The sequence below is a fragment of the Atractosteus spatula genome, chromosome 23 (genome assembly GCF_055471065.1).
Source record: "Atractosteus spatula isolate fAtrSpa1 chromosome 23, fAtrSpa1.hap1, whole genome shotgun sequence".
Taxonomy (NCBI): domain Eukaryota; kingdom Metazoa; phylum Chordata; class Actinopteri; order Semionotiformes; family Lepisosteidae; genus Atractosteus; species Atractosteus spatula.
The window spans coordinates 8,110,678-8,135,963 of record NC_142728.1 but is presented as its reverse complement, the minus strand read 5'-3'; the positions used below and the strand labels follow the sequence as shown (position 1 = coordinate 8,135,963).

Below are 25,286 nucleotides of genomic sequence, written 5' to 3'. Positions count from 1 at the left end.
TAACATGTATAGGGAAATCTGAAAGACATTGCCTGCACATTCATCTTTTAAGTATTGAGATGTGTGTAAATGACTTTGACATAATCCTTATAATGTACAAACTGTTATCAAAATGAAATGTCAGGTGTAATAAGGGAGATTATACTCAAACCATCCCTGTGGATTTGAAGCCACAGGAAACAAAACAGCACAAGAGACTTATAGGACTTCTTGCTAAAGCTTTTATTATTGGTGGTGTTGATCTCACCAATGCTGGGAGAAGCCATAATTACAGCCTGTTTTGACACCCTTAATCAATCCTGCTTTTGTAACACACCTGCTCAGACTCCAACAATACACATCCACTTAACCAGCAATCAAATACATCTTTAGGACTCAGCTACAACAATATTTCTGTTGCACTGTAACTTCAACCACCATGTGTGCAATAATGTGTTGCTTTTACTGTGGCCTTTGCTGTGTCAGAAACACATTAGAGAACAACACAATAAAATACATTTCAAAATCCATAGCACTCTTACAAAGAATCAGAACTCTGCCATGGAAAATTTGTTCTCAACACAATACACACTCTTGTGTATCCTATTACATCCTCTGTGTTATGGGGTCTGATAAAATTGTGATAAAAAAACACAATGGACTGAAGATTCTACTTTTCAAATGAAAAAATAGATCTGGGTAATTTTTCAACACTTCTTATACTGTTTTTTTTTTTTGTTCATTCAAGGATTTCCTTTATCTGTTTTTTATTTTTCCATAACACTGACGATAAAATAAATAGAACACCTTTGGTGGATCTTCAAATTTAGTCATTTTCTCTCTACTGACTTGCTCCACGCATCTTTGCCATTCGGTGATAAAGCGACATTTCTTTACTTGTTAAAGATGGATTTCCTACCCAGAATCACGCAAATATTTTTTAATTTTTTATTTAGAAGTCAATCTGTACATTTTTATTCTGGGTTATTAAAAAGCTTTGAAGAATTTAGAAAACCTTGACCTCAAGGCAGCTTGTGAAATTTGTGAAAGTGGCTGTTATTCAGGGTACATTTAACATCAGTCCTAGTCTTCTACGATGAGTCTGAGAAAAGAGGTTTAACATAAGGGGGCAACATTAAGTTACATTTTTAATATATATTTTTGCTTTGTCGACTGAATGGCAAATACTTGGGTAAAGTCAGGAAATATAGCAAATGTTCACCTTCATGAGCCAAAGTTCCATTAAAGCTTCCATTATTCCTTCATAGATAATCCCATTCAAAGCACTCTCTCTTCACTCTCTTCACCGGGTGACCCAACAAACGTGGCTTTTCTTCAACATCGGAACAATCCTTCTCTTGTTGTTTTGGGATGAAAAAAAAATCAAAGCTTGTATTCTCCGATTCTTCACTTTTAAAAATGCAATAAATTAAGACATCGACTTCTACTTCAACTAAAAGGTTTGTGCTCTTTTGAGCTTGTCAGCGAAGCTGCAGAAAAATGAATGGTCTCACTCGAGACACTATAAACAGTAGCATGTTACTGAAATCACTGGATACCGTGACATCTACTCTAGTCATTAGTAACAGCTAGGTATAAAATGTCGTATATGCCAATGTTATTCAAATAGTAAAACTACCTCTTTAAGGGGTTACCAACAGAAAGAGTTTCCATTGTAAAGGCTGATATTCATAAAATAGCAAATTATTCCACGTACTACTGTTTCCTCCTCACTGAGTGCGTACATTTGTGGAAATTTAGCCAAACAGGTTGAGGAAATACTCGACTAAAAGATGAGGAGCATTTTCTCAAAAATTTGGGTTGCTGCAAAGTGTACTGTAGGTGCTGAAAAATTGTAGCTTAGTGAATATGGCACTATATTTTCACAAGGTCGAAGAATTCATTATAACAAAGACAAAAAAAGCAAACAATACACGGTACGCGGTAGGTTTGCTGTCACTCGGTGATGTTCATCGGGGAAGGGGTTTAAAAAAGGGTTGCTTTATAAAGACGTTCGACACAGTGTGAGTCCCAAAAATGTTGGTTTTATCTCTGTTGTGAGAAAGGCCCATGTCTGTGATGGCTACACAGCCTGTGGCTCTGCAGTCAATTTCCTATAACTTAAAAATCCCTTAGCTGTGTAGAGGAACACCTGAATCATCATTGTCATTGTCTAGCAGTTCATCCTCTGAGAAGCTTATGTGGAGACATGTGTCGTTGGAGAGGGAGGAAAATGGCAGTGTGTTGCTATAGCTGCTGTCAAGACATTTGGAGTTCCTCACAGGGCTTGTTTTGTCGGGGCTGCTGAAGGAAGCTGCTTTATCTCCCAGGTTACTGCTACAGCTGCTGGAGGTGGAAAAGAATGCCCCATTGTCCTCAAACAGGTCCTCCTGTAGAGGTGTCAAAACAGATTTGTCCTCCGACCGGACTCCAGAGTCCTCACTCGCCGACCGCGATTTGCCCTCGGTTTGGAGAGGCTCAAAGTCGCAAGAGGCGAAGGTGCAGGGTGTGACGTCGGTGAAGGCCGTGGTGTCATGGTGGGCATCCGAGTTGTTGTTGGCCTCAACAGGTGGATTTGTCAACTTCATATCTGCTTCCTGTCCCACAGAGAGAGTTCTGATTGGGCGCTTTCTGTTGACAGATTGAGGTGGAGGATCCAGTTTGGGGATAGTTTGGAGAAACCTGTCAAAATAAAATGTAAAAAAAAAAAATGAATTCACTACTTTAACGAGCGCTTAAGGGAAAAATACAATAGGTGTGACAGGGTTCGTAGACTATTCCATCACTAGGGTCACCTTTCAAAAACAAACAATCTCATGCTTGCTCTTATTCTGTAACTCAAATTTACCACAGTGTGACTAAATACTGTTCGCAATTTTCGCAATTCTGAAACCAATAAAGAAGTCAGATACAGACTCATGTTTTTAAAGACATGTATCCTGCCTGTCTGAGCACGAAAATCACCGGATTGTGGTATTATCTCAACCAAACAGTTGGCTACTGGTTCTGCACACGTTTCCATTCAATCAATAAGCATGAACACAGCCTAAAAATAGCTGCACTGCAGTAACTCAGCACAATTACAAGCACCCCGTGTCGCCGTAATTTATCTAACAATCTGAATTTCACTGTTTGAACTTTAAAGTTCAATCCAGTGATAGAAGCATATTGGAAACTGTACTACAATAATGGGTTGTGCTGTAGAAATAAGAAATAACTAACCGAGTACACAGGTTTGGCAGTGAAAGAGAAAAACAGCATTGTGTGAAAAGAATTGATTTCCCAACAGGCCAGAAGTGTAATGGGCTCAGCTAATCTTTGCTTTTTATTATTAATTAACATTTCCCCATACTTTTCAAAATGTATTTATTTTCATGTATTTTTTGTAGCACCATTACAGTACACGTATGACTCAATTTCTGCTGTGTCTGCCAAGTCTCTGGGGTGAAACAGGCATTTTTTTTACAAATATATTTTTCGGTCTTCAGGGTACAGTATGTGTGTTTCCACAGTGAGTCTTTAAACCTCTAAAAGACAACCCTTCTGCTCCTCTGTATAGCTCCCAGGATATCTGGATTGGGAGTTTTAAAATACATTTCTTAAAAATTTGCACAGTCTGAGTCAGCAGTCCTGCTGTATTAAAGCATATTTCCTTGTTGCCAATCAGTCAGAACACTTCTGTTACTGTATAATCCTGGGGGCTATTGAGAGTCAGGGAACCAGACGGGAGTAATGAATAATGCACAAACAATACACTCGTTCATGAAGGTTGTTTTGATAGGTCATATGATTCAAGGACAATATACTGTGAATAGAATTCATCAGCAAAACTGCTTGGTGTATTGGCAAATTATTGAATCCAATGTATTTTTGGTTATAGTATCGTAGTGGTGATTTCATCTAGAGTCTCTAGTCTGATGTTCTGGTGTTTTGAGTTAGTGGCACGGATATCTACATAAAATACAGCAATTTGAAGAATGATCTTTTCTTCTCAATTCTGATATTACTTTTTCATTTTGTCACTCAATGTTTTGTAACCTGTTGCCAGTATTACATAGTTGGACACTTATGATATTGCTGTTTGGATGAAAAACACTGTGTTATTCCAAGGAATTATTACTATTCAAGAAAGATTTGCAAAGATCATTTATAATATGATAGTGTGATCCCCATTTCCTATAATGGTCTGACAAATTGCAAGCTGTAGTTTCAGGTTTTCACAGAAATTCTATGCACTAATAATCTTGAAATAGAAAGATTCTGAGTACTCTATCTTAATAGTTGCACTGAGAGAATAAAAAGGCTGACAAAACCTTGATTTGTTTGAAAAGGAATGCATAAAATGACAACTAGGGACCACTGTTGCAAAAAAGATTTCCCCTGTGAATAGGCAATTAGCTGAAAAATTGTCATTTCTAAGTTTTATTAAACCTGACAGTAATTTTCTAAGTGCTCATCATTTCGAATTTCTTTTAATCTATCTGAAACTGGAATTTAATCCTTCTGAAACACTTCAAACCCCAGAATGAGTAATACTAATATTCCTTGAACTGCTTTCGTTGTCTTTTGTGTTCTTTCGCAAATTTTCTTTCACATTTCACATCCTTAGGATGACAAATTACTTCGTTCTTCGAGATTCTTCACATCAATGTGAACTTAAAAGCAAGCAATGTCATTTAACTCAAGGCAGGTTCATATTCAAAGGATTAATTTCATTTCTTGGTGGGTTATGTGGGGTTTTTTTTTTGTTTGCAGCTATAAAAAAACTCTAAAGATAATACTGTAAAAAACATAGTCCTCCCCATTGATAAATTCAGTTTGCAAGGGGGAAAGATTCACCATCAAAAATATAAAAAAGAACTGCTACCTTTAAAAAGATTCATGCTTCCCAGAATGCTGGAATATTAATAGATGGAAAAATTAAAATATTAAAAATGTTCAGATGGTACACAACAGAATATTGCAGTAAGCCAGACTGCTAAGGCCCTGCCCTTGATTTCACTGTGGAACAACAATAAAATGCGTACATTTTGTGGAGCGTGTCAGATGTACTGGGTCTGGAGGCTAATTCATATTGTTGCTGTGAAATGTTGCAGTCGAGCCACCACAACTGTGTACACAAGGAGACGCACCACAGCAGCGCTCAGAGCAACTGATTATGCCTCTCTGTCTCTGTTTCCATTCTGAGTCATTACAAATGAAAAAAAAGATTCATTTAATTTTCTGCCGGGCATAGCATGGCCAGAGAGACAGAGAGCTACAGGACAACATACAGTAGAAAGATTAAATATTGCCGGCTTTAAACTTCAACCACGTGTATCACCATTTTCAGTTAGTATGTCTGTTTACTGGTATGATTTAAGTAACCTGAAATGTTTGCAGCAATGAAGCACGTCTTCTATATTAGTACAGTAAAAATTAATTAGGATTAAGACCACTAGATATAAGAATGGCAAAACACACTGTTAAAGAATTAGAAAATTATCCTTCAAAGCACGGTCCACATCCTCACACATTGCTCAAGCTTTGTCAAAACTAGATAAAACCGTTTCGAATGTGACTTTACAATCTGCAGGGCTGAGATCAGTCTTATGTTTAAAACATTGGTGTACCTTTAAGGGAGAATCGCTCGACTGAGCAGGCAATTTAAGAATCCATCATTTCTCGTTAAGCTATTTTAGATTTCAATCAGGCGATATCGGTTGGTCCCAAACGCTTTGTTATTTTTAAGTGACAACCCTGCAAAATTTCGTCTCCCTAACATACACAGAAGGATGACGACAGGCAGGGTCTGCAGCCAGTTAGTAAATAAATCATTTTTAATTGTCATGTGTAAGTAAGAGTGACTGCACAATATCTGAGCACTGACCGAGCTCTGTGTTATGTTCTTGCAGGGGGATTGAGAGAGAGATTATATGATGTCAGTAGAAAAGTGGCTCTTAACTGCAGGCTGCACAGACAGTGATATTAATATTTCAGCCCCAAGGAGATAGTAAAAAGAATTTTAAAAAAACATCCAAACTCTTTACTTGTATTATCTGACCTTTTCACCTAAACCTTTTTCACTGCTTCACACAGGATGGGACCCAGTTGAGTCCAGACTACTGAGAGACTCCTGTAATCTTCAAAGGAAAATTGATTGTCCATTGACACTGGGCTTTTTTCTTGGAGCATGAACACCACCATCGGCTTTGTGTCAAGCATTCCAAATTCAGAGTCAAACAAGAAATTAACAGATAAAAAAACAACAAAGAGTGACATTTTTGACAGAGGGGGACTGAAGTGACACTTCACATTGAGTTTTTCAACACAAGATCACTGCATTAAAGGGGGAATGTCAGTGTTGCAGAACCTATGGAACTCGAGTGTGGTGAGACTGGAAGGAGCATTAGAGACCTTTCAACAGCACCTCTGAGTCACACTAACCCGACAAGACAGTGGAAGAAATAAGAAAAGTGCCAAACCGTCATTAACAATCGCAGGAAAACACACAAAGGACAGACAGCACATGCTTAGGTATACTCACATCTAATTGCGAAAACTCACAAACCGCACAAATATACTAGTAAACAATGTTTTTTTTTTCTTTTTCTCAGAGGAATCAATGCACAGTGCAAAGGGAGAATGTATCCTCCAACAGCCATGTCATACAGCCTCCGGGACAGAGCCTTTGAGCGCAGCTAGATTAAGACGATCACAAGCAGGAAGGGGGGCTCGTCCAACCTGCACCAAGGACCAGTGAGAAAGAAAGCAAGATTAAGGGTTTTAGTCTAGAGATCATCAAGCAGTATACCTGGAGGACTGCAGGTGTTCATTTAGATGTTCACACCTTCTGACTTACTTTTCTACAATTTTTTCTCTGGTTCTCTCACTGATTCTATCAAGCCTGCTTTCCTCTTCTGCATATACTGTACACTATAGTGGACTGTCCTCCCTATTTTTTTAATTCTACAGTTAGACTTCTTTTATATACAGTATACTCCAGAAAAACAGAAGATACAGTATTCCCATCCCTGAACTTTAATTATGCAAATTCTGATAGATTAGTCAGTCTGAGTCTGTGATATGCCTGCAGAAAAAAAAAAAACCTTGGCACCAAGGGTTCTGTCACCAAACACACTTACAGACAACCTTGTGTTCAAACATAGCCTTCATTACGGATAATACTTGATCACAAGTCCAATTCACTGCTTAGGTTTAAATTATTTTTCTTAATCATTCCTCTTAAGATATCCCTTTGCCTTGTTACTTCTAATGCTACTTTCTATAACTCTTTAATGCTACTGTGAGCATTGAAGTCTCCCGGAAGAACTACAGAGTTTGCACAGTAGGTGTTACTCTATCGAGCATCGGTTTTCAGGAAGGTTGAATACTCTGGATTAGTAATGCTCCCCTAGTGTCACTGCAGTTGGTAGTATTTGTTCTGGAATTTTCTCCTGGAAAAGAGTGGCTTACTCTCTCCAGGCGAGGGAGGAACACCTGCCCCCAGTGGAGGTGTTAAAGTACCTCGTGGTCTTGTTCCAGAGAGAGGGCAGATCGTAGGATTGACCAGAGGCTGCAGTAATGTTGTGGTGAAGCAGGAATCGAGTTTTCAGATGAAGCTGTCGGATTTCCGGTGATCTACACCCCTATCCTCACTATCCTCACTTTCACGTTTCGGATAGCGACCGGAAGAACGAGCACGCAGGTACAAGAAGTGGAAGTGAGATTTCTGCGTAGGGCTGCTGGGCTCACTCTCCATGACGGGGTGAGGAGCCCGGAGATCTGGGAGGACCTTGGAGTAGAGTCGCTGCTCCTCTGGATTGAGAGGAGCCAGTTGGGGTGGCTCTGGTGAGGATGCCCTCCCCGCTGGAGAAGAGACCCCAGGGGCGACCAGGACACGCTGGAGGAATTATATCTCTTGGCTGGACTGGGAACACCTGGGAATCCCCCAGGAAGATCTGAAGACGGTAGCTGGGGAAAGGGAAGTCTGGTAATCCCTGCTCAGACTGTTACCATCGAGACCCTCACCAGGAGAAGGTGGCCAGTAAATGGATGGATGGATGGTGGCTCATATCTGTTCACCCAGGGAGACCCAGCCAGGAGCACTAGACTCTGAAAACATAGCTGTGGTGTTCATCAGAACTTGCAAACCACTCCACCACATTGTTACCTCAAGGTAATAGTCCTCAGAGGCTTGTCCTTCTTAGTTTTACTTTTAACTTTTAATTTAATTCCAAAGAAACCATGCTAATCTTTTAATAATGCAAATTATATTTACTGTAACAGGCTTTAATTAGTACCTCATATAACTTGATTTGCAAACTGACTACCATAAGTTTTGTTCAAATAAAATGAGACCGGTGATCTTCTGTAAGCATAAACTGAGCTTATCTTATTTCTGACATGATTAAAGGTATGTATCTTTGTGCAATGCTCTCCATACGGCATTATTTTATAAACGAGGTCAAAACTCAGCTTCAGACTGATTTTTCAACTGAAGTGATACAGAGCAGCGCCAAAGAGACTGACATTGCCTGGTGAGACAGGAAGCTCAGCTCTTCTCAACATAAGATGGTGAATATAAGGTGTTTATTTTTCTCTTTATTCCTTACACATTTATACTTATTTTATACTTATTATATGTAAGTATACATATTATACTTATTCATTTAGATATATTCTGGATGTCTATTTTTAGCAATAAGCACTCAAAACACAATTTCCCTTTGCCCTTTTTTGAAAACAGATTTAACTTCTTCTTCTTTAACACCTCTGATTCCTTTATTGTGTCCAGCTCCTACTCAGTTGAGCCCAGACATGCAGAAAGGCAGTTATTGCTCTTAATAGGCCAGGCACGACAGACATGCTTAGAATTTTAAAAAAATCCTTCAGACCAGGAGCCAACACTACAGTGAGAGAGATAACTGCCCATGAAACAGCTTAGGTGAAATTTGCCAGTGCTGTAGAAAACCCACAGGGCACATTTTGTTAGTTAAAATAAACCCTTCAAAGAGACCAAATATTTCAAAAAGGATTCTTACACACTACCAGCATCAGATACACATTTTCCTTCAAGCTTCCTAAACAATATTTCTTACTTTTATTATGTATTTTATGCTTTATTATTTCAAAGGTAGGTTATGTTTAACTGTATACGCGACATTCATTTAACATGGCACTTTTCATAGTAGGAATATACATCTGAGAATCTCAATTCTGCTGTGAATTGTAATAAACTGTCGTGTGTTTATTAAATTCATTGCCAGCTTAGCATTCCATATAATCTGATCAGATGACAAGCATCATAAAGCAAAAATGTTGTACATTTTCAGCAAAGAAATTCAGCCTGTTTATGCACTTTCCTTGTTTTATGGTGATAATCTGCTTTGTTCACAATGTAGAAAAGGACAGGGAGTACTCTATTAAGCATATCTGCGAGGCACGAAGCAATACATCTGGGTCCACTTGAAACAGCACTACTTATGGCAAATATCAGAGCAAGCTGTGGAAATAAGGCAGTGATAAAAATTCCAGAAATGTAAATGTGCTTGCTTGGGCTTGAACAGGAAATCTGGCACTTACAGTAGGTGCCTGAATTTTGGATGTAGGATATATTTTTATCTAAGATATTTTATTTGAACTCAGGCCTAGTCAAGCAGTGTCCAGTACTGTAGCACTCAAACTGAGTTATTGTTATCCTGTAATCAGACAACACACCCACGTATCCTACATGTGCACAGCTATGCATGATCTTGAGTACCTGGAATTTGTTGAGTCTGCCTACAAACACGCAAGGGACTTTGACATTAAGAAAAAGCCAAGCCCCTACACATTCGCTCCATTTGCCAGTACTGATAAGCTGATGCAGCTTTTCTTACAATGAATTCTGGTTGTTTTTTATATTTTTAGTCCAGACTTCATATTTTTAGGAAAATCTGAATTCAGTTTTCCTTGAAATTCAGAATATACCCACCCTTGTCTCAACAGTATGATTCCATATTATTCAGTGTACAGCTGCATGAAGCTCAATGAACAGATTTTCAGGACAGATGCCTTGAAAAGTCAATTATTTCATCTTCTCAATGTACAGTGATCTTGGAATTAAATTAATTCCTCATTATCCTGATGTTTGAAGACATGCTGACAGTACACACTAACAACATTATGTGGGAAACACTTCCCCTCTGAAAGACCTTTTTGAGCATGTCAGAAGCCAATAGCTTCGCCGAAGAGAGATACCCAGGTCAGTGGCAATTACAGTAACCTTTTCAGAAAAAGATGAAAAAAAAAATGCTGCCTAACTTGTTTGCCTCCTGGATCCGGTCTCGCTTTTCAGATTAATTTCACTGTTAACATAATTATTTCCTGTTGCAGTCTGTAAATGAAGCTTCCCCACAGCCATTTATGAGAGAAAAAACTGGGTATGCTATAAATGGAGCCATGTTGTGCTTATTGGATTTTACATGGTAACACTAATGAATGTAGTGAGGAAAGATCTTGCTGGCTAGTGTCTGAGTCGTCAATAAAACCCTCGCTGGTGTCTGTGAGCACTGGACTTACAGACTCCTTTTGGAAGTGAAACGTTTGTTTACAAAATCATTCAGGGTTTATGCAGTCTCTGTAGTTCATTTGCTTTATGGCAATATGGTGTTTCGACTGTACACTCTCAAATTCCCTGCTTTAACACAACCATTAACTAGTTCTTCTGCAGCTTCTCAAAAAGATGAAATAACACTAAGGGTAGTGATGAATAGAAGTGTTGTTTTTTTTTATCAAAGAGAAAAGTAAGAACGAGAGGGGACAGTTCTAAGAAACACAAGTAGGGCTTTTGTAAAAATCTGATCTTTTTTTCTGCTGGATCCCTTTAGGGCACCTCTCTAAATGTAAATGGAAAAATCTGATTTAGATTTTCTTTACTGTTGTGAAAAGCATGCATGAATAATAGACTTCCTCAAAAAAAAGACATTTTCTTAAAGCTGCTGCTTCAATACCCTGCTTTTGTAAAAAAGTTCGCCTCGCGTGTTTGAGAAAATCTTTTCCTTTAGATCAAGTAAGTTGTTCTTTCTGCTTTTGTTACTATAATTACAGCCATATTAAATGCCCAGGAAGACATAATTTGTACACAGACCTTATAGTGCAGACTTTCACTGAGGAAGTCAGTTAGCCTCATGTTCCTGTTCTCTGATTTAATCATGCCGAATACATTCAGACGCTACTCTTAATGCAAGTTAATCAGCATGTGACACAAAAAATACATATCTTAAATTGGTTTCCTAGCATTGTGATGCCATTCACACGTGTATTCAAAACCCATGTAATACTACTACTTTAAGAATATGAAATTGTGTATATTGCTACTAGGAACATTCCTAGTTGATGGGGTTTGTACTTTGAAAGTACCTGTACTAGTAGTGAAATGAATGTTGTGATCCCATCTGCCATTTCTTGGAAGTACTTTGTAAACCATATGGTGCCTGTCAAGGATTTGTGCTAGGGATGTTAAATAAAGAAATTGAATGAATAAAGAAATTAATTAATATATACAGTAACTACATAATGGTCACCTTCTTATACTGTATTTACCAATTTAAAATGATTTTTTATTAAAATAAAGCATGAGCTTTCAATTACATATGAAAGTAATTGTCTTTGTCTTTAATTATACTGGAGATAGGTGAAAAGCACCAAAGATTAATGAAATGCTAGATTGATAGGGTTCTAGTCTGCTCATCTCATCTTCTTGTCAACTTATTGTTCTACCAGTGTTGATCCCTGACATAACTCTCTAAGTCTGAGCAATGATGTGAGATTTTACAGTATGTAGGCAGGTCCTGGTTCTTTAAACATTTCTTTAAAACAGATGTTAAAGGTATCATGTACTGGATAATTACAATCTAATGAAAAGCGAGCATTAGTAAAATACATCTAAATTGCAGTTAAATAAATTCTTTCATCTGTTTGATAAGAAACAACTTAAAATATTCAATTTGTATAATATCTTTAACAACTAAATATGTCTGTCTGTTTTCCCAATTTACTTTTTTTCAGTTTATTCTTTGACACCACACAGTACATTTAACCACTGTCCAAAGAGAAAGACCAAGCCCACGTTATGTGTGATCAAATCATTCAGAGACTGAAGTTAACCAGCCTTTGACAGACTGTGAATACTAGAGACAATTTGTTTTTTATTAAGACACTCACTCAAACCCATTGGTATTATACCACCTAAAAATCCACTCATGCAGTTCCAAAATGTTCAGTTTGTATGTTAAACTTTCTCCTAAAACAAAACTTAACTCCTTTGCAATTTAACAGCAGAGAAAAAAACGGATTTTCAGCTGAGCAACTTATTTCACCACTAGAGGAAATCCTAATGTCTTGCTCTCTAATAAAGCAGACAATGTCTAAAGAAAGATTTACTTCTTCATGAATCTCCCCCAGACTCAGCTCTTTGATCTCGTTTCTCTGTCTTGTGCTTGTGCCAATCAATGTCATTAAAGAAGGGGTATCCTCTCAAAGCAATTCAATTTAAGCTCCTCGGCTGCAACGCAAAGTATTCAAAACAGTTCAGCAGAGTGATGGATCTACGTCCAGCAACTGCTTAAATAAAAGACAGCTGGGGTTGTAACAAGAATACAGGTAATTGGTTTTGGCTTCATCTGACAGACAACTAGACTGAAGTTAATGTTCCTCTCCTTTGACCGTGGTAGAAAGCAATGCTAAACAGTAAAAGAAGCCCAACCCACTCTCATCTACTAAAACAAGCCTGTCAAGGTTGTGAAAGGATAAGGTAGTTCCAAGACTGCTTTAATAATGCAGAATTAGCTCATTACATTTCATGTTGGAAGTAAAAAGAAACTCAGGCACAAAACAGATCTTGGTCTGAGAAAGAAAGTGTACTAAACAATAGATACTTGGACAGGAAGTACTGGAAGAAGCACTGGATAGGTTGTCAAGTTTTAATTATTAATTCTAACTTGTACTAAACTTCATGATAGGAAAAAAAACTGTTTTTTTTTTAGGAAAAATGTCAGAAGCAGATTCCATTAAGAATAAGAAAAGTTTTTTAAATTTTTTTTAACACTAAACATTATTTTTTTTAAGCTGGTATGCTGGAATCAATGAGAAGGCACGCAATTAAGATGTCTCGTACTTACCGATCAGTCCCTGTTTTAAGGTTTTGGGGAACAGAACTCAGGCACGCAATCTCACTCCCAGTCACTTCCAATCCTTCTGTGTCTTCACTACTGCTGTGCTTCCCATTGGCTGCCCTTGTTATCCTGCTTTCGTTCTTTGGACAGTCAGGTGCCCCCTGCTTCTCAAGATTCAGGAGGTTCAGGTAGGACTCGGTGCAGTCCACCTGGGTCATATGGACAGGGGTGCTCCCTGGATCACCAGCTGGAGTGGAAGTGATGGGCATATCAGGTCCCAAGCCGTAGTTCTTCTTCAGGTTTAGGGAGAGCGACTGTGCTGACACAGAGTTCCACCTGGAGCTTGTCTCGTCTGAATTAACAACAAAAACACGAGGTTACAAGCTCAAAGTCCAGACCTCAGCTCTCCCTAATCATTGTAAGGAGCGTCTTCTAAAAACAAGCCCTGGGCTTGGCATTGCAGAGCAGTGACTCTGTTTTGTTCTGAACTCTTGGTTCCTCTACAGTAGAGTGTTCTTAAACTATGGGTCAGGACACAGACTGGTTTGTGAACAGCATATCCATAAGTCACAGCATTTGGCCACAACATTTTGGCGGGTCAGAGCACATGGGGAGCTGTGAACTTGATTTTCCTAGGATGATGAGGTGAACTCTCTTGGCTGAGTCAATCGCTACCTGACCGTGGGGAAAAGGCTCTACGGTGTTCCCCGCTGTTGTGAGGAATGAGCCAGGGAGCCGCTGCAAGGGTAATGATACTGTACAGTAAGTCACTGAGAGTGAAGAAGAATGAATGGTACTCTGAAGGTGACATATTCAAAAGTAGGAGAGTGGAAGTGGGTGAAATCAGTATTCAACCTCCTCCCGAACTTTTGTTTCATACTTCCCAGAGTTTAGCAAAACTGTAGGTTACTACATCTGAATGAGGCTCATCCCAGAAAGGCCACAGCAGTTAAAAGGCCTCAGATTACACCCATTAGACCCTCAGATTAATTCCCACGTGTTTATATGATAAACTATGTACGATACAAAAAATCAAATATCTTTCTCAAAAGGATTCAGAATATGAATAGAATAAAAAAATGAAGTCACAGCAATTTTGTACAGTAGGAATCAAAGTTTGCCAACACACAAATTTGCAATTTTTTTTAGATATGAATGCAAATTGAAAGGGAGACTTCTGAATCTTAGTTCAGGAAGGTTAGGTTAGGTTAAAACATCACAGTCTACTTTCTACAAGAATATTTATTTCTTTTTAGTACTTTTGAAAGAGCTGTGTGTTACTGTTCACATCGTCTCAGGGTAGAGTGTTAAACCAAGAATTCAAGATTGCTGCGAAAGGGCCTTACAGTTGCTTGTTTTCTGGACTTTGACTTCAAGGTCTTTGAGCTGTTTGACCAGCAGAGCCACGTGCTGCAGGAGATCACGGTTCTGCAGCAGAAGCTGATGGACACGGGCCTGGGCCTCAATGCGAGCCGTGGTCTCGGCTGACAGCTGGTCCCTCAGTAGCTGTACCTGCACAGGGGTTAGGAAAGCAGTGAGAGAAGAGGACAGGAAAAAGCCAGCTGAAGTATGTCACAGGTTAAGGAAATACTTTTTGGGTGTATCAGCATTTGTAAATGTAGATGTTATTATCTTATTTTGTTCTAATCCAGTTGAAGAGGTACTAGAAAATAATCTTTACATATTTCAGTAATGTAGGACAAAAATAAAATTCAACTTAGAAAACAAAAGATTGCAGTCATTTTAAGTAGGTTTCATTAATCTTTTGACTATAAATCATAACGATTCATGTACCTTGAAATGGGAGTAATTGTGACTTCAGAACTTCTTTTTCTAATTCAAATTGAATACACTACACAGATCTGCAAGTGAGTTTAAATTGTATTGCCATGTTGGGCTTCAACTCCTAATTGCCAGTAAAAAAGGAAAAACGGAACCTGGGGATATTTCAGTGTATTTTTATCTGCAATTTTCCGCCATTATCCCAATCATGCTGTGCTTTTCTGGCCATTCTTTTTCAGTCACTGCAGTATATGCAAAGTGCTCCATCTAGTGGCACACAAGACAATGTATAATCAGGATTTTCATTAAAACTACAGTATCTCTTTCTAAAGAATAGCAATCTTGTGATTCGGAAGGTCCAAAGGACTTTATTACTTAGGATAGTAAACATACTTGATCTTATTATGATTACAAGCGCACTGGTTCAAATTACATTGCTAAAGACCAGATAAACCTGCGCTTTTGCTTTTGGTGTCTTATTTATGCATTTATTCATTGGTTTGCTCATTCGGATAGAAAATGAAGTTACAGCCACACGCTGTACGTACAAAGACTTGACTAGGCTCAGTCAGACAACGCACAGCTGGGCTGAAGCTGATAACTTAAGAAGCCCAGTAATAATAGAACTCTTCCGAATAGTGGCCTGTATGTGAATCAGTTTTCTTTTCTAATGACAATTCCAATGAACTTTTAAAAACACGATACATCGGGTTTCTGCAAGCCAATTTTAACAATCCGTACACCAGCAATTTTTTTTTATATTGCAATGAAGCTGGCAAGAGAAGATAAATATTTTATCTTCTGAAACACTGCTTAATCAGGATCAATATGCTACTGAAATAAAATATGATTAGGACAGAATGAATGGCCTCCCTCATTCATAACATTTCTGCAGCTCTTACACTGTTAATTTTATTACCCTTCACCAAATGATTCAGATAAATTATCCCACTTGCAGCCTTAGTGCCCTCAATAATTATTTATTGATCTCGCTCTTGTCATATTTCTGCCGTGCATTCAGACAGCTCTGTGAGAGACTTGAAGTCAGGCACCATACGCAGAGATGTTACACTGTGATCTTTCATGTAAATCTCAAGTTCATGACTACACAGTACACCATTTCACCTTTCATTAACAAACAGTACAGACAAAAGAAACACTGTTGTCACCCAGTTTCATATAAAAAGCTGGCAAAAGTCTTCTTTTTTCTGGAGACTGACCTATTACTCATATGGGCTGAGTCAGTTAAACTAATTGCCTTAACACTTCTTCATACTTACTCGGTTTGAACAATCTTTTTTTATTATTATTTTTCCAGGGAGACAGTCAGACTGAGTCAGACTGTCACAGTAAGGTGCTGTGACTCTTATTAAAATCAACCAGTGTAGCTCAACTGGTAAAGGCTGCTCACTCCAAACCTGGATTCAGTGATCCAGTAGTTAATGATACCACCCAAGCCTCATTGTACAACTGGCTCAAGGCCCCCTGAGGTAGAGTTGAATTTCGTTCTCATCTCGCAGCTCTCAGTGAAACCTCAAACCCTTTGACTTGGTACTCAGGTACCAACAGGCTTGTAGTTCTGTCAGTGATGGATGCATCTCACTGCGCCAATATCAGCGCTGAACCTCCTGTATGTCACTACAGATCTTGCCACACATAAAAGAGTGAATGGCTCAAAGAGAAAGACGTGCCTGTGTGCTTTTCCTCGGTCTCCTCAAGTGGGCACAGCCTTGTTGCTGTGAGTTGAAACATAAAGGCACATTTCACAATTTCAAATTGGGTGTATAGAGCACATGATAAAAAAAAAGAATTGGCAAATCTAAATATATAAAGAAAAACAAAAAAAAATGTAAATGATTAATCCTAATTTCTAAAAAAACCCTAAAATTTCCATTTCTAAAAATAATCCCTCATGACAATTCTGAATATGTTAAGATAATACATATTCAGATAATACAGATAATAAATATGATAAGCAGGTGTAGGTGTTCACAACTTTAATCTAGAAAACCTCATATAATAGGAAAAGATGGCTTTTAAATTGTTGCTGTTATTAGAAATAATACGCATCTGTAGGAACACTGGGTTTACTAGTTCACATAGTTTTAAATATTATTTTTTTAATGGATAAGATGAATATTTTTTCCCTGATTTTCAATGTTGAAAATAAGTAGATAATAAGTATGATAAACCGGTATACACAAATTAAACCTGAGTAAAGAAAACCTTATATATTAGGAAAATATTTGGAATAATAAAAGGAAAGGATGGCTTTTAAATTATTATTAGAAATAATAAGAATAATATACATTTCTAAGACACATATCTATAGGAACATTGGGTTTACAGATTCATGTCATGTCATTTACCTTACAGCTTTATACCGTATGGTAGTGCATGAAGCCGGAGCCTACCCAGCAAGCAACGAGCGCAAGGCAGGGTACACCCTGGATGGGGCGCCAGTCCATCGCAGGGCAAGGGCAAGCCAATCGTATATGGGGACAATTTGGAGGCCAGGGTACAGGCTGAGGGGGGAAATTTGCCCCAGACACTGGGATAATTCCCTACTGTTATAAAGAAATACCCGGGAATCTTTATTGACCACCGAGAGTCAGGACCTTGGTTTAACGTCTCATCTGAAAGACGGCGCCCACTACAGTATAGTGTCCCTGCAACTATACGGGGCACTAAGACCCACACAGACCACAGAGTAAGCACCCCCCACTGGTCCCACTAACACCACTTCCAGCAGCAACCATAGCTTCCCAGGAGGTCTCCCATCCTGGTACTGACCAGGTTCAACCCTGCTAAGCCTCAGTGGGTTGTCATTTTAGAGATGCAGGGTGATATGGCTGCTGGCCCAGATTCACTTAGCGTTAAATATTAATTTGTAATGGATAAGTTGTTTAGATGAATGTTGTCCCTGATTTCCAATGTTGAAAAGATAATGCTCACATTACCTGAGCCACAGCCACTTGCGTCTGCTGCTGCTGCTGGTGCAGCTGGTGCTGGAGGAGTTGAAGCTGGTGCTGAGAAGCCAGGGGTGTCAGCTTAGGTGAGCTCTTGCTGCTGGGAGACATGACTGTGTACAGGGTGCACTTCTCAATATCCTGTGAAAGGAAAACACAAACTCAGAAGAGGCATGTGTGGGGAAACTCAGGGTAATGAGCAGAAGCGCTAGACTACTGCATAATTCAAATATCTTCTGCTCCAATGTGTGACAGTAACCCTCAAAACATTAATCACTAAACTTGTAGAGTCTCCTGCAGAGCTAACACAATGAAAGGAACTGGACCATATCATATGTATGTAATTACAGTATGCCACCAGCATCCAAGCAGAGCTGCCCGGTTCACAGAAGTATTAAGTTAATATTTTGTATTCCTCAACACTTAAAATCACCAATTATTCTTCTCTTTCAATATGACCTTGTCTTGGTGTTGCTAATTTATCAATTTATTTGTCAACAGGGGTGGAGGGGTTAAGACCGTGCACATGACCTCTGTTACGACCCCAAGTGTCTAGGGGTAAAGGGGTGTAACATTTAGGATAGTTTTTGGATGCAGGTGGGTTCTGGTGAAGGACTTAGGAAGCATGATAACAAGTGTTGGTGCAAAAGTGATTATTTTAAGGTGAATAAGTGACTGGTACAGTATGTCATAGGACACAATAACACACAGGGTAAGTGAACTAGAGTGGTGCCAAAGAAAAGAAAATAACAAACAAAATGGAGCTGGCTAAGAAAGTGAGGGAAAGCTAACCTGACTACAAAAGAAAACCCGAAACACACGGTCTTCGGCGTCTTCAACACCCTAGCTAACCTTCGCTGACTACCCAAAACCATACAAGACAAACGGCACTCACCCGTACTGACTAGTGTTACTAATACAAATATCACACAAAAGTTAACTAAAATACACAAGTGAACTAGGAATACAAATAAGGGAAAATGAGAGTAGACACAAGTAACAGGGTACAAAAGAACACAGAGTTTGATACAATACGTCTGGGCAAGGTAATGGCTAAACAAAGATAAACACAAACAAACGAAAAGTACAAGACGAACACAAACCAACAAAGCCAAAGCTATACGAAAACACACACACAAGAAGCTAAACGAAGCCAAAGCGAAAGCGCAACGAAACCGAAGCTGAGCCGAGCAGGACCGAAGTCAAATGAGAAGCCCCTTCATTCTGAAAACCTCCAACTTATATACTAAATAAGCTGCACTCTGATTGGCTGAGAAGCTTTGATGATGATGACACAGGGAAACAATGATGTAATGATGCACCAATGGGGGAGGGAGAACAATCAAGGACAGGAAGTGTGGAACACATGGACCACACACTAGGACGTAACACCCTCCAACACTGGGAAACACTCTGGCCATTTTTCTCATGCTTTTCAGCCTCTCCACTCTTCTAGTAGTGCCAGCCCTGCAAGCAGAACTAATGCAACTCTCAAGGATGACACTTTAAGCTCATAGGTGCACAGCATTTCATACTGTAAGGGTTGGTGATGCAGGGCATTTAACCATCCATCCATTTTCTACCCAATGCATCCAATGCATCGTGGGGGAGCCAGAGCCTATCCTGGTAAGCAGCAGGCACAAGGCAGGGTACACCATGGATGGGACGCCAGTCCATCGCAGGGCACGTACAGACACACCCAAACAGGGTAAATTTTCACAAAAGACAATTGAGTTACCAGCATGTCTTTGAACTGTGGGAGCACCCAGAGGAAACCCATGCAAACACAGGGAGAACATACAAACTCCACAGATCGCACTGCATTGAACCCATGACCCCAGCACTGTGAGGCAGCAATGCTAACCACTGTGCCACCCTGATGGATTTCGATGAATAGTTCAGTAAATTGCTTTTTGGACTGAACTCAAAACCTGAACTTAAACTCACCTGCAGTTTTGAATGAGTGTTGAAACACTCAGGACACCCTTGCACTTGATTAAGTTTTTAATTAGTCAGCATTATTGATTAATTTGAAGATGAATCCCTGCAATTAAACATTCTAATTTTGAATACACATTTGTAGTGCAATTGTAATTACATTTATAATTTTGGCTGAAACACTGCATGGTAGCTTAACCCTAAATGGACAGGCAATTTATTTTGAAGTTGAAGAAGTCTTATTATTCCCTGTACTTCTTAGATATAGAACAGAACAGGTTATTATAGGACTTTCAGTGACAATGAACATGTTGTTAAGCAATGTTGAGAGAGCACAGTGTGTTTCAGTGCGTTTCTAAAATAATCTATTTGGTCTCAGTGAAACTAAGGTCAGGCATGCATGAGTCTGTGTTTGCTGAGATTGAACATCTCTCTTGGTTTGCTCCTGTCAAAATTGTACTCTGAAATAGAGCACAATTTATGCTACATGGTAGCAAAAAAAAGGTTGTGCAGTTACTCAGGGAATATAAAACCTTAATGTTGTAAAATACATTTTATGGTTTTAAAATATTTTGTTTTATCCATAGATATAAGACATAGAAAGCAACAATGGTGTTTATAGTACAAGTAGTCTCAAATATTCTATACTGTACTCTGGATAGAAAAAAAATGATTCTCATGCCCTGAAATGCATAGTATACCAATACTACTGCCAGTTTTTCACATGAGAATTTTACATATATCTTCAGTTTAATTAACACTGTTTAACGTGTAGTTTAAGGTCATTTTTCCCCATTATTCTAAACAGCTGTATTGTGTTAAATTTAAATTGAATTCTCAGTTGTGTATACTCTGTTTCAACATATTTTATTCTTCAGCTGTCGTGCTCTTTTTCCACTATTGAAGGATAAAATGCGAATAGTTGTTAACAACAAGTCAGTGATTAAAACTGAGATGACAGATACAATATTTGAACTGAGGTGACAGTTTTCTATAGTACATGACTTATAATAATAATAATAATTGCTTACAATTATTTCTGGACACTGCACTCAAAGCACTTTACAGGTAATGGGGACTCCCCTCCACCACCACCAACGTGCAGCGACCGCAGCCATAGTGCGCCAGTACGCTCACCATACATCAGCTTTGAGTGGTAAGGAGAACAGAGTAATGAAGCCCCTACTCTTTTCAAGAAACACCCTGGGATTTTTAATGACCACAGAGTCAGGACCTCGGTTTTACATCTCATCCGAAGGACGGCGCCCGTTTACAGTATAGTGTCCCCATCACTATACTGGGGCATTAGGACCCACATAGCCCACAGGGTGAGTGCCCCCTGCTGGCCCCACTAACACCTCTTCCAGCAGCAACCTTAGTTTTTCCCAGGAGGTCTCCCATCCAGGTACTGACCAGGCTCACACCTGCTGAACGTCAGTGGACAGCCAGTTGTGAGTTGCAGGGTGATATGGCTGCTGGCTTTATGTACAGTAGTTTGTGCTTTGAGCTTTGGGGAAAAAATGTTTCAAAAACTTCCAATGTCCATTTAACAGGTAAGCCACTATGATTCAGAAACAATCCATAGCTTACAAGAGACATGGACTGCATTAAAAAAAAAAAACAACCTAAAATGTGCTGATAAAACAGATCTGTTTTAAAGTCGTTTTATTATTATGGTCGTACACACCATTGCTTGCTTCCTGTAGAATTCTTTTTCGCTTTGTCTACTTGGGTTACACCAAGCGTGTTGGCTATCTGTCCAATTTAAAACTAATAGCTTAGGGAGAAAGCTATGAATAGTATTTCAAGGCTGAATGACAAGGTAATGACAAGATTTCATTCTGACCACTTTGAGCAGAAAAAAACAACCACCACCAAATCGCCAACATTAAGCAGGTTCAAAACCTAGAAAATTCTAAAACACTCCCTTACAATGAATATTTTTTTTCTTTAGGTAAGAACAAGATATTTGAGGGCTGCTCTGAGGAATAACCCTTTCTTGCTGAAACTCTTTTTGGAGATAAGAAGTAGGAGTCTTTTAAATACAGTATACCCGCTAGCTTTGTTGTGCCTAAATTTTGTGTCTCCGATATGTCAGGACTGTTAGGGTGCCTTACCTTTGTAAACAGACTGACAGCTTCGACAACAAGTGGCTACAGCAGTGTGAAAGCAACACAAAGGGTGACTCTCTTTTTCTGGTACACAGCAACGAACCACAATCAATTCTCAGGGGCCTGCTCTTGAAATGGCAGGTACTGTAGATAGGGAAAACTCTACATGACTAATAGCTTGGGAAAACAGTAGTACCTCAATAATCATGTGAGTGAGCCTGCACAAGGGTGTTTGTGTACTACGCTGTGCTAGTACTGAAATATGAGTCCACAGTTTTTCATCAATTACAATCAAGCCTCTTTCCTCTAAGGAAATCTGAATCTGACAAATTGTAAATCACATAACTTCCTGCATTTATCTCCGTGCACAGTCCCAAATGCTAAATGATACGAGCCATACTTGATATTTTGTAACTGAATACGTTTTCATTTTACTTTTCCATTATTTGATGCAAAAGAGGGCGGATAATACAAACACATATTTTCAGAAAGTCAATATGGATAATAAGGAGACCAGCAGAGATCCCAATAAACACAGCTACTTTACTTAGCTCTATACTTTACTCTATACAGTACCTATACATTATGACAGTATTTCTCTGAAAAACATCTCATTTTCCAATTAAAATAACGTGAATTATTCAGCGCAGAAATATTCTGAATTCATCTTATAACTACCATCATAAAATAACTATATTTTTTAACATAAAAATGAATAAGAATAAATAACCATCTCCGAACCCCCAAAGATTTGGAAATAACATATTCTAATTTTTAAAGGGCAAAGAGGCTGAATCACAGCTTGTGTGTGTTTGCAGTACAATTTCACCCAGGCAAAATAAATTTGAAAACTTAATTATCTTGACAGGCCTGTGCCATTTCTAAATTATCCCAAAATCCCACACGCTTTTAACTCTGGCAAATTGTGCTTCACACAGAGCGCATAAAATATGGCAGCGGAAAATAACTGGGGAAAAAACAAGATGCTCTGAACTCGCTTCAGCCCTGTGAGAAGGAAAAACATTTGGGGGAGTCTTGTGTACCCCTGACTTTCATGCTCTCTTTCCCCGTCCTGGTCCCACTTCAATTTGGAGACTTGGCTGTTTGGCTTGCCAAAACAGCTGTTTCAGACAGCAGCTCACCTTGGGGACAGAACAGAAAAAATAGTCTTGTCACAGATGTCTATTTTAATGGTCCTCCAAAAGCCTTAGTCTTCCCACAAGGACAAAAGTCATTTCAGAAACATGAAAAGACCATTAAGTCTCATAGATCTTCAGACTGATTTCTGCTTCTTCACTCCTCTCTCTGCCATCTTCCCTTTTAAGATGATGTCAGTTTCTTTTGACTCTTGTAAGGACTGCTTGCTGTTTTCAGAAAACATAAAAAGCTATAACACACCACTGGACTGGACCCTTCACTAAATACTGTGTGTGAATTAATGATAAGCATTGTTAAACGTACAATAGTAAACAGACTTGAAATGAGAGCTCATTCCAGGTACAATGGTAACATGTAAATATGATTGTTTTATTAGAATGGATGATACTGTACACTTCTACAAGTAGATTGCAGTGGACCTTTATTATTACTTTAATGAATATCAACGTATATTCACAATACTGTTTAAAGTCTGGTTTATTTATTTTTTTAAGTAATTTACTTGATGACAAACATTTCCAGAATAAAAAAATGTGTTCAGAAAAGCTTTCAGAAAGCAAAGATGAAGCCTGTACACAAAAAGAGATTGAATGGCAATCAAAAAAATGAATCTGCATCTAATCCCGACCATACACGTCAACCTGAAGTCTAATAAACCTAGTAGCACTGTGCACTGTTATAGAACACAATTTCTTAAAATGGTACTTTGAGCCTCAGACCATATTCACATGTAGAGACACTCAGACATGACTCAGGCAAGCTTAAAAAAATCTCATTTTAAGCATTTGCACATATTTTCTTCCAGAGGGCGCTATTATCTAATTTTTGAAATCATAGTGCTCATCAACAGTGTAGTAATTTAAGAAACCAAACATTACACAGCATGCTTAAGCACTAAAAATTGATTTCAAATATAGATTTGCTTACAGATATACTTCTGAAATTGTAACTTTTTCAGAGAAGGATGATGGTTTTCACATAAGAGCCAAAATAGCTGATCAGTTCAGAGCTGATCCTGGTTTCCATAGCGTTTAGCAAACAGAGAGCATGTGACTCTTCCCTGGACGAGATGAGATCTATGCCTATCACCAGTCATGCTGGCCCCCACTTAGACAGGGTGGACTGGAAAAATGGAGGGGAAAGTACCTTACCTGAAGTACAGCAGCCATATCACCCTGCAACTCACAATTGGCAACCCACTGAAGCTCAGCAGGAGTGAGCCTGGCCCAAACTTGGATGGGAGACCTCCTGGGAAAAACTAAGGTTGCTGCTGGAAGAGGTGTTAGTGGGGCCAGGGGGCACTCACCCTGCGGTCTCTGTGGGTCCTAATGCCTCAGTATAGTGACGGGGACACTATACTATAAAAAGGCGCCATCCTTCAGATGAGATGTAAAACCGAGATCCTGACTCTCTGTGGTCATTAAAATCCCAGGGTGTTTCTTGAAAAGAGTAGGGGTGTTACCCCGGTATCCTGGCCAAATTTCCCATTGGCCTTTACCAATCATGGCCTCCTAATAATCCCCATCTATGAATTGGCTTCATTACTCTGTTCTCCTCCCCACTTATAGCTGGTGTGTGGTGAGAGTACTGATGCACTATGGCTGCCGTCACATCATCCAGATGGGGCTGCACATTGGTGTTGGTAGAGGGGAGTCCCCATTACCTGTAAAGCACTTTGAGTGGAGTGTCCAGAAAAAAGCTCTCTACAGTAAAGTGTAAGGAATTATTGATTATTATTACATCAGGAGTGTCTGCAGCAGGGACTTGAACCCATAACCCAGCAGTTATGGGTCCCGAGGCCTACCTGCTTTGCCACACTGCCCTCTTTTAGGGTAAAGTTTTACAATGCTGTTGTACTATAAATATTCCAGATATTAATTCCAACAAATAACCGTGTCCCAAATTCATCAATGTTGTGTATATATTCAATCTAGAAACCGGCCTTCTTATTGAAACAAAAATCTATTTCAGTGACACTGTAAAGAACCGAGGATGCGAGACCTCATACATCACCATGCCTTTCAGCAGACAACAGAAATCTGTTACTGTTGTGATTCACAGCACACAATCAGGCTTCTGAACTCTTACAATTCAACATAAGGCTGAGCATATGGGATTGAAGAATATTTCTTTAGTAGAGATAAGCAGAAAAGGGATTCGAAAATAACAACAAATCAATCGGCTGTCGTAAGGAGAAAATGCAATTTTAATTT

The 25,286-nt window shown here is 39.0% G+C and overlaps 1 protein-coding gene across 1 annotated transcript in view; it reads right to left on the bottom strand.

The window, feature by feature from the left end:
* Positions 1 to 203: 203 nt before the first annotated feature.
* Positions 204 to 25,286, bottom strand: part of LOC148816102 (carboxyl-terminal PDZ ligand of neuronal nitric oxide synthase protein) — a 79,812-nt gene continuing 54,729 nt past the window's right edge. The window contains exons 8-11 of the mRNA XM_088940532.1: positions 17,858 to 18,007; positions 14,462 to 14,627; positions 13,122 to 13,467; positions 204 to 2,661 (exon numbers count right to left, since the gene is read on the bottom strand). Of these exons, the coding sequence (XP_088796658.1) occupies positions 2,112 to 2,661; positions 13,122 to 13,467; positions 14,462 to 14,627; positions 17,858 to 18,007 (1,212 nt within the window). The 3' untranslated portion in view covers positions 204 to 2,111. The remainder of the gene's footprint in view (positions 2,662 to 13,121; positions 13,468 to 14,461; positions 14,628 to 17,857; positions 18,008 to 25,286) is intronic.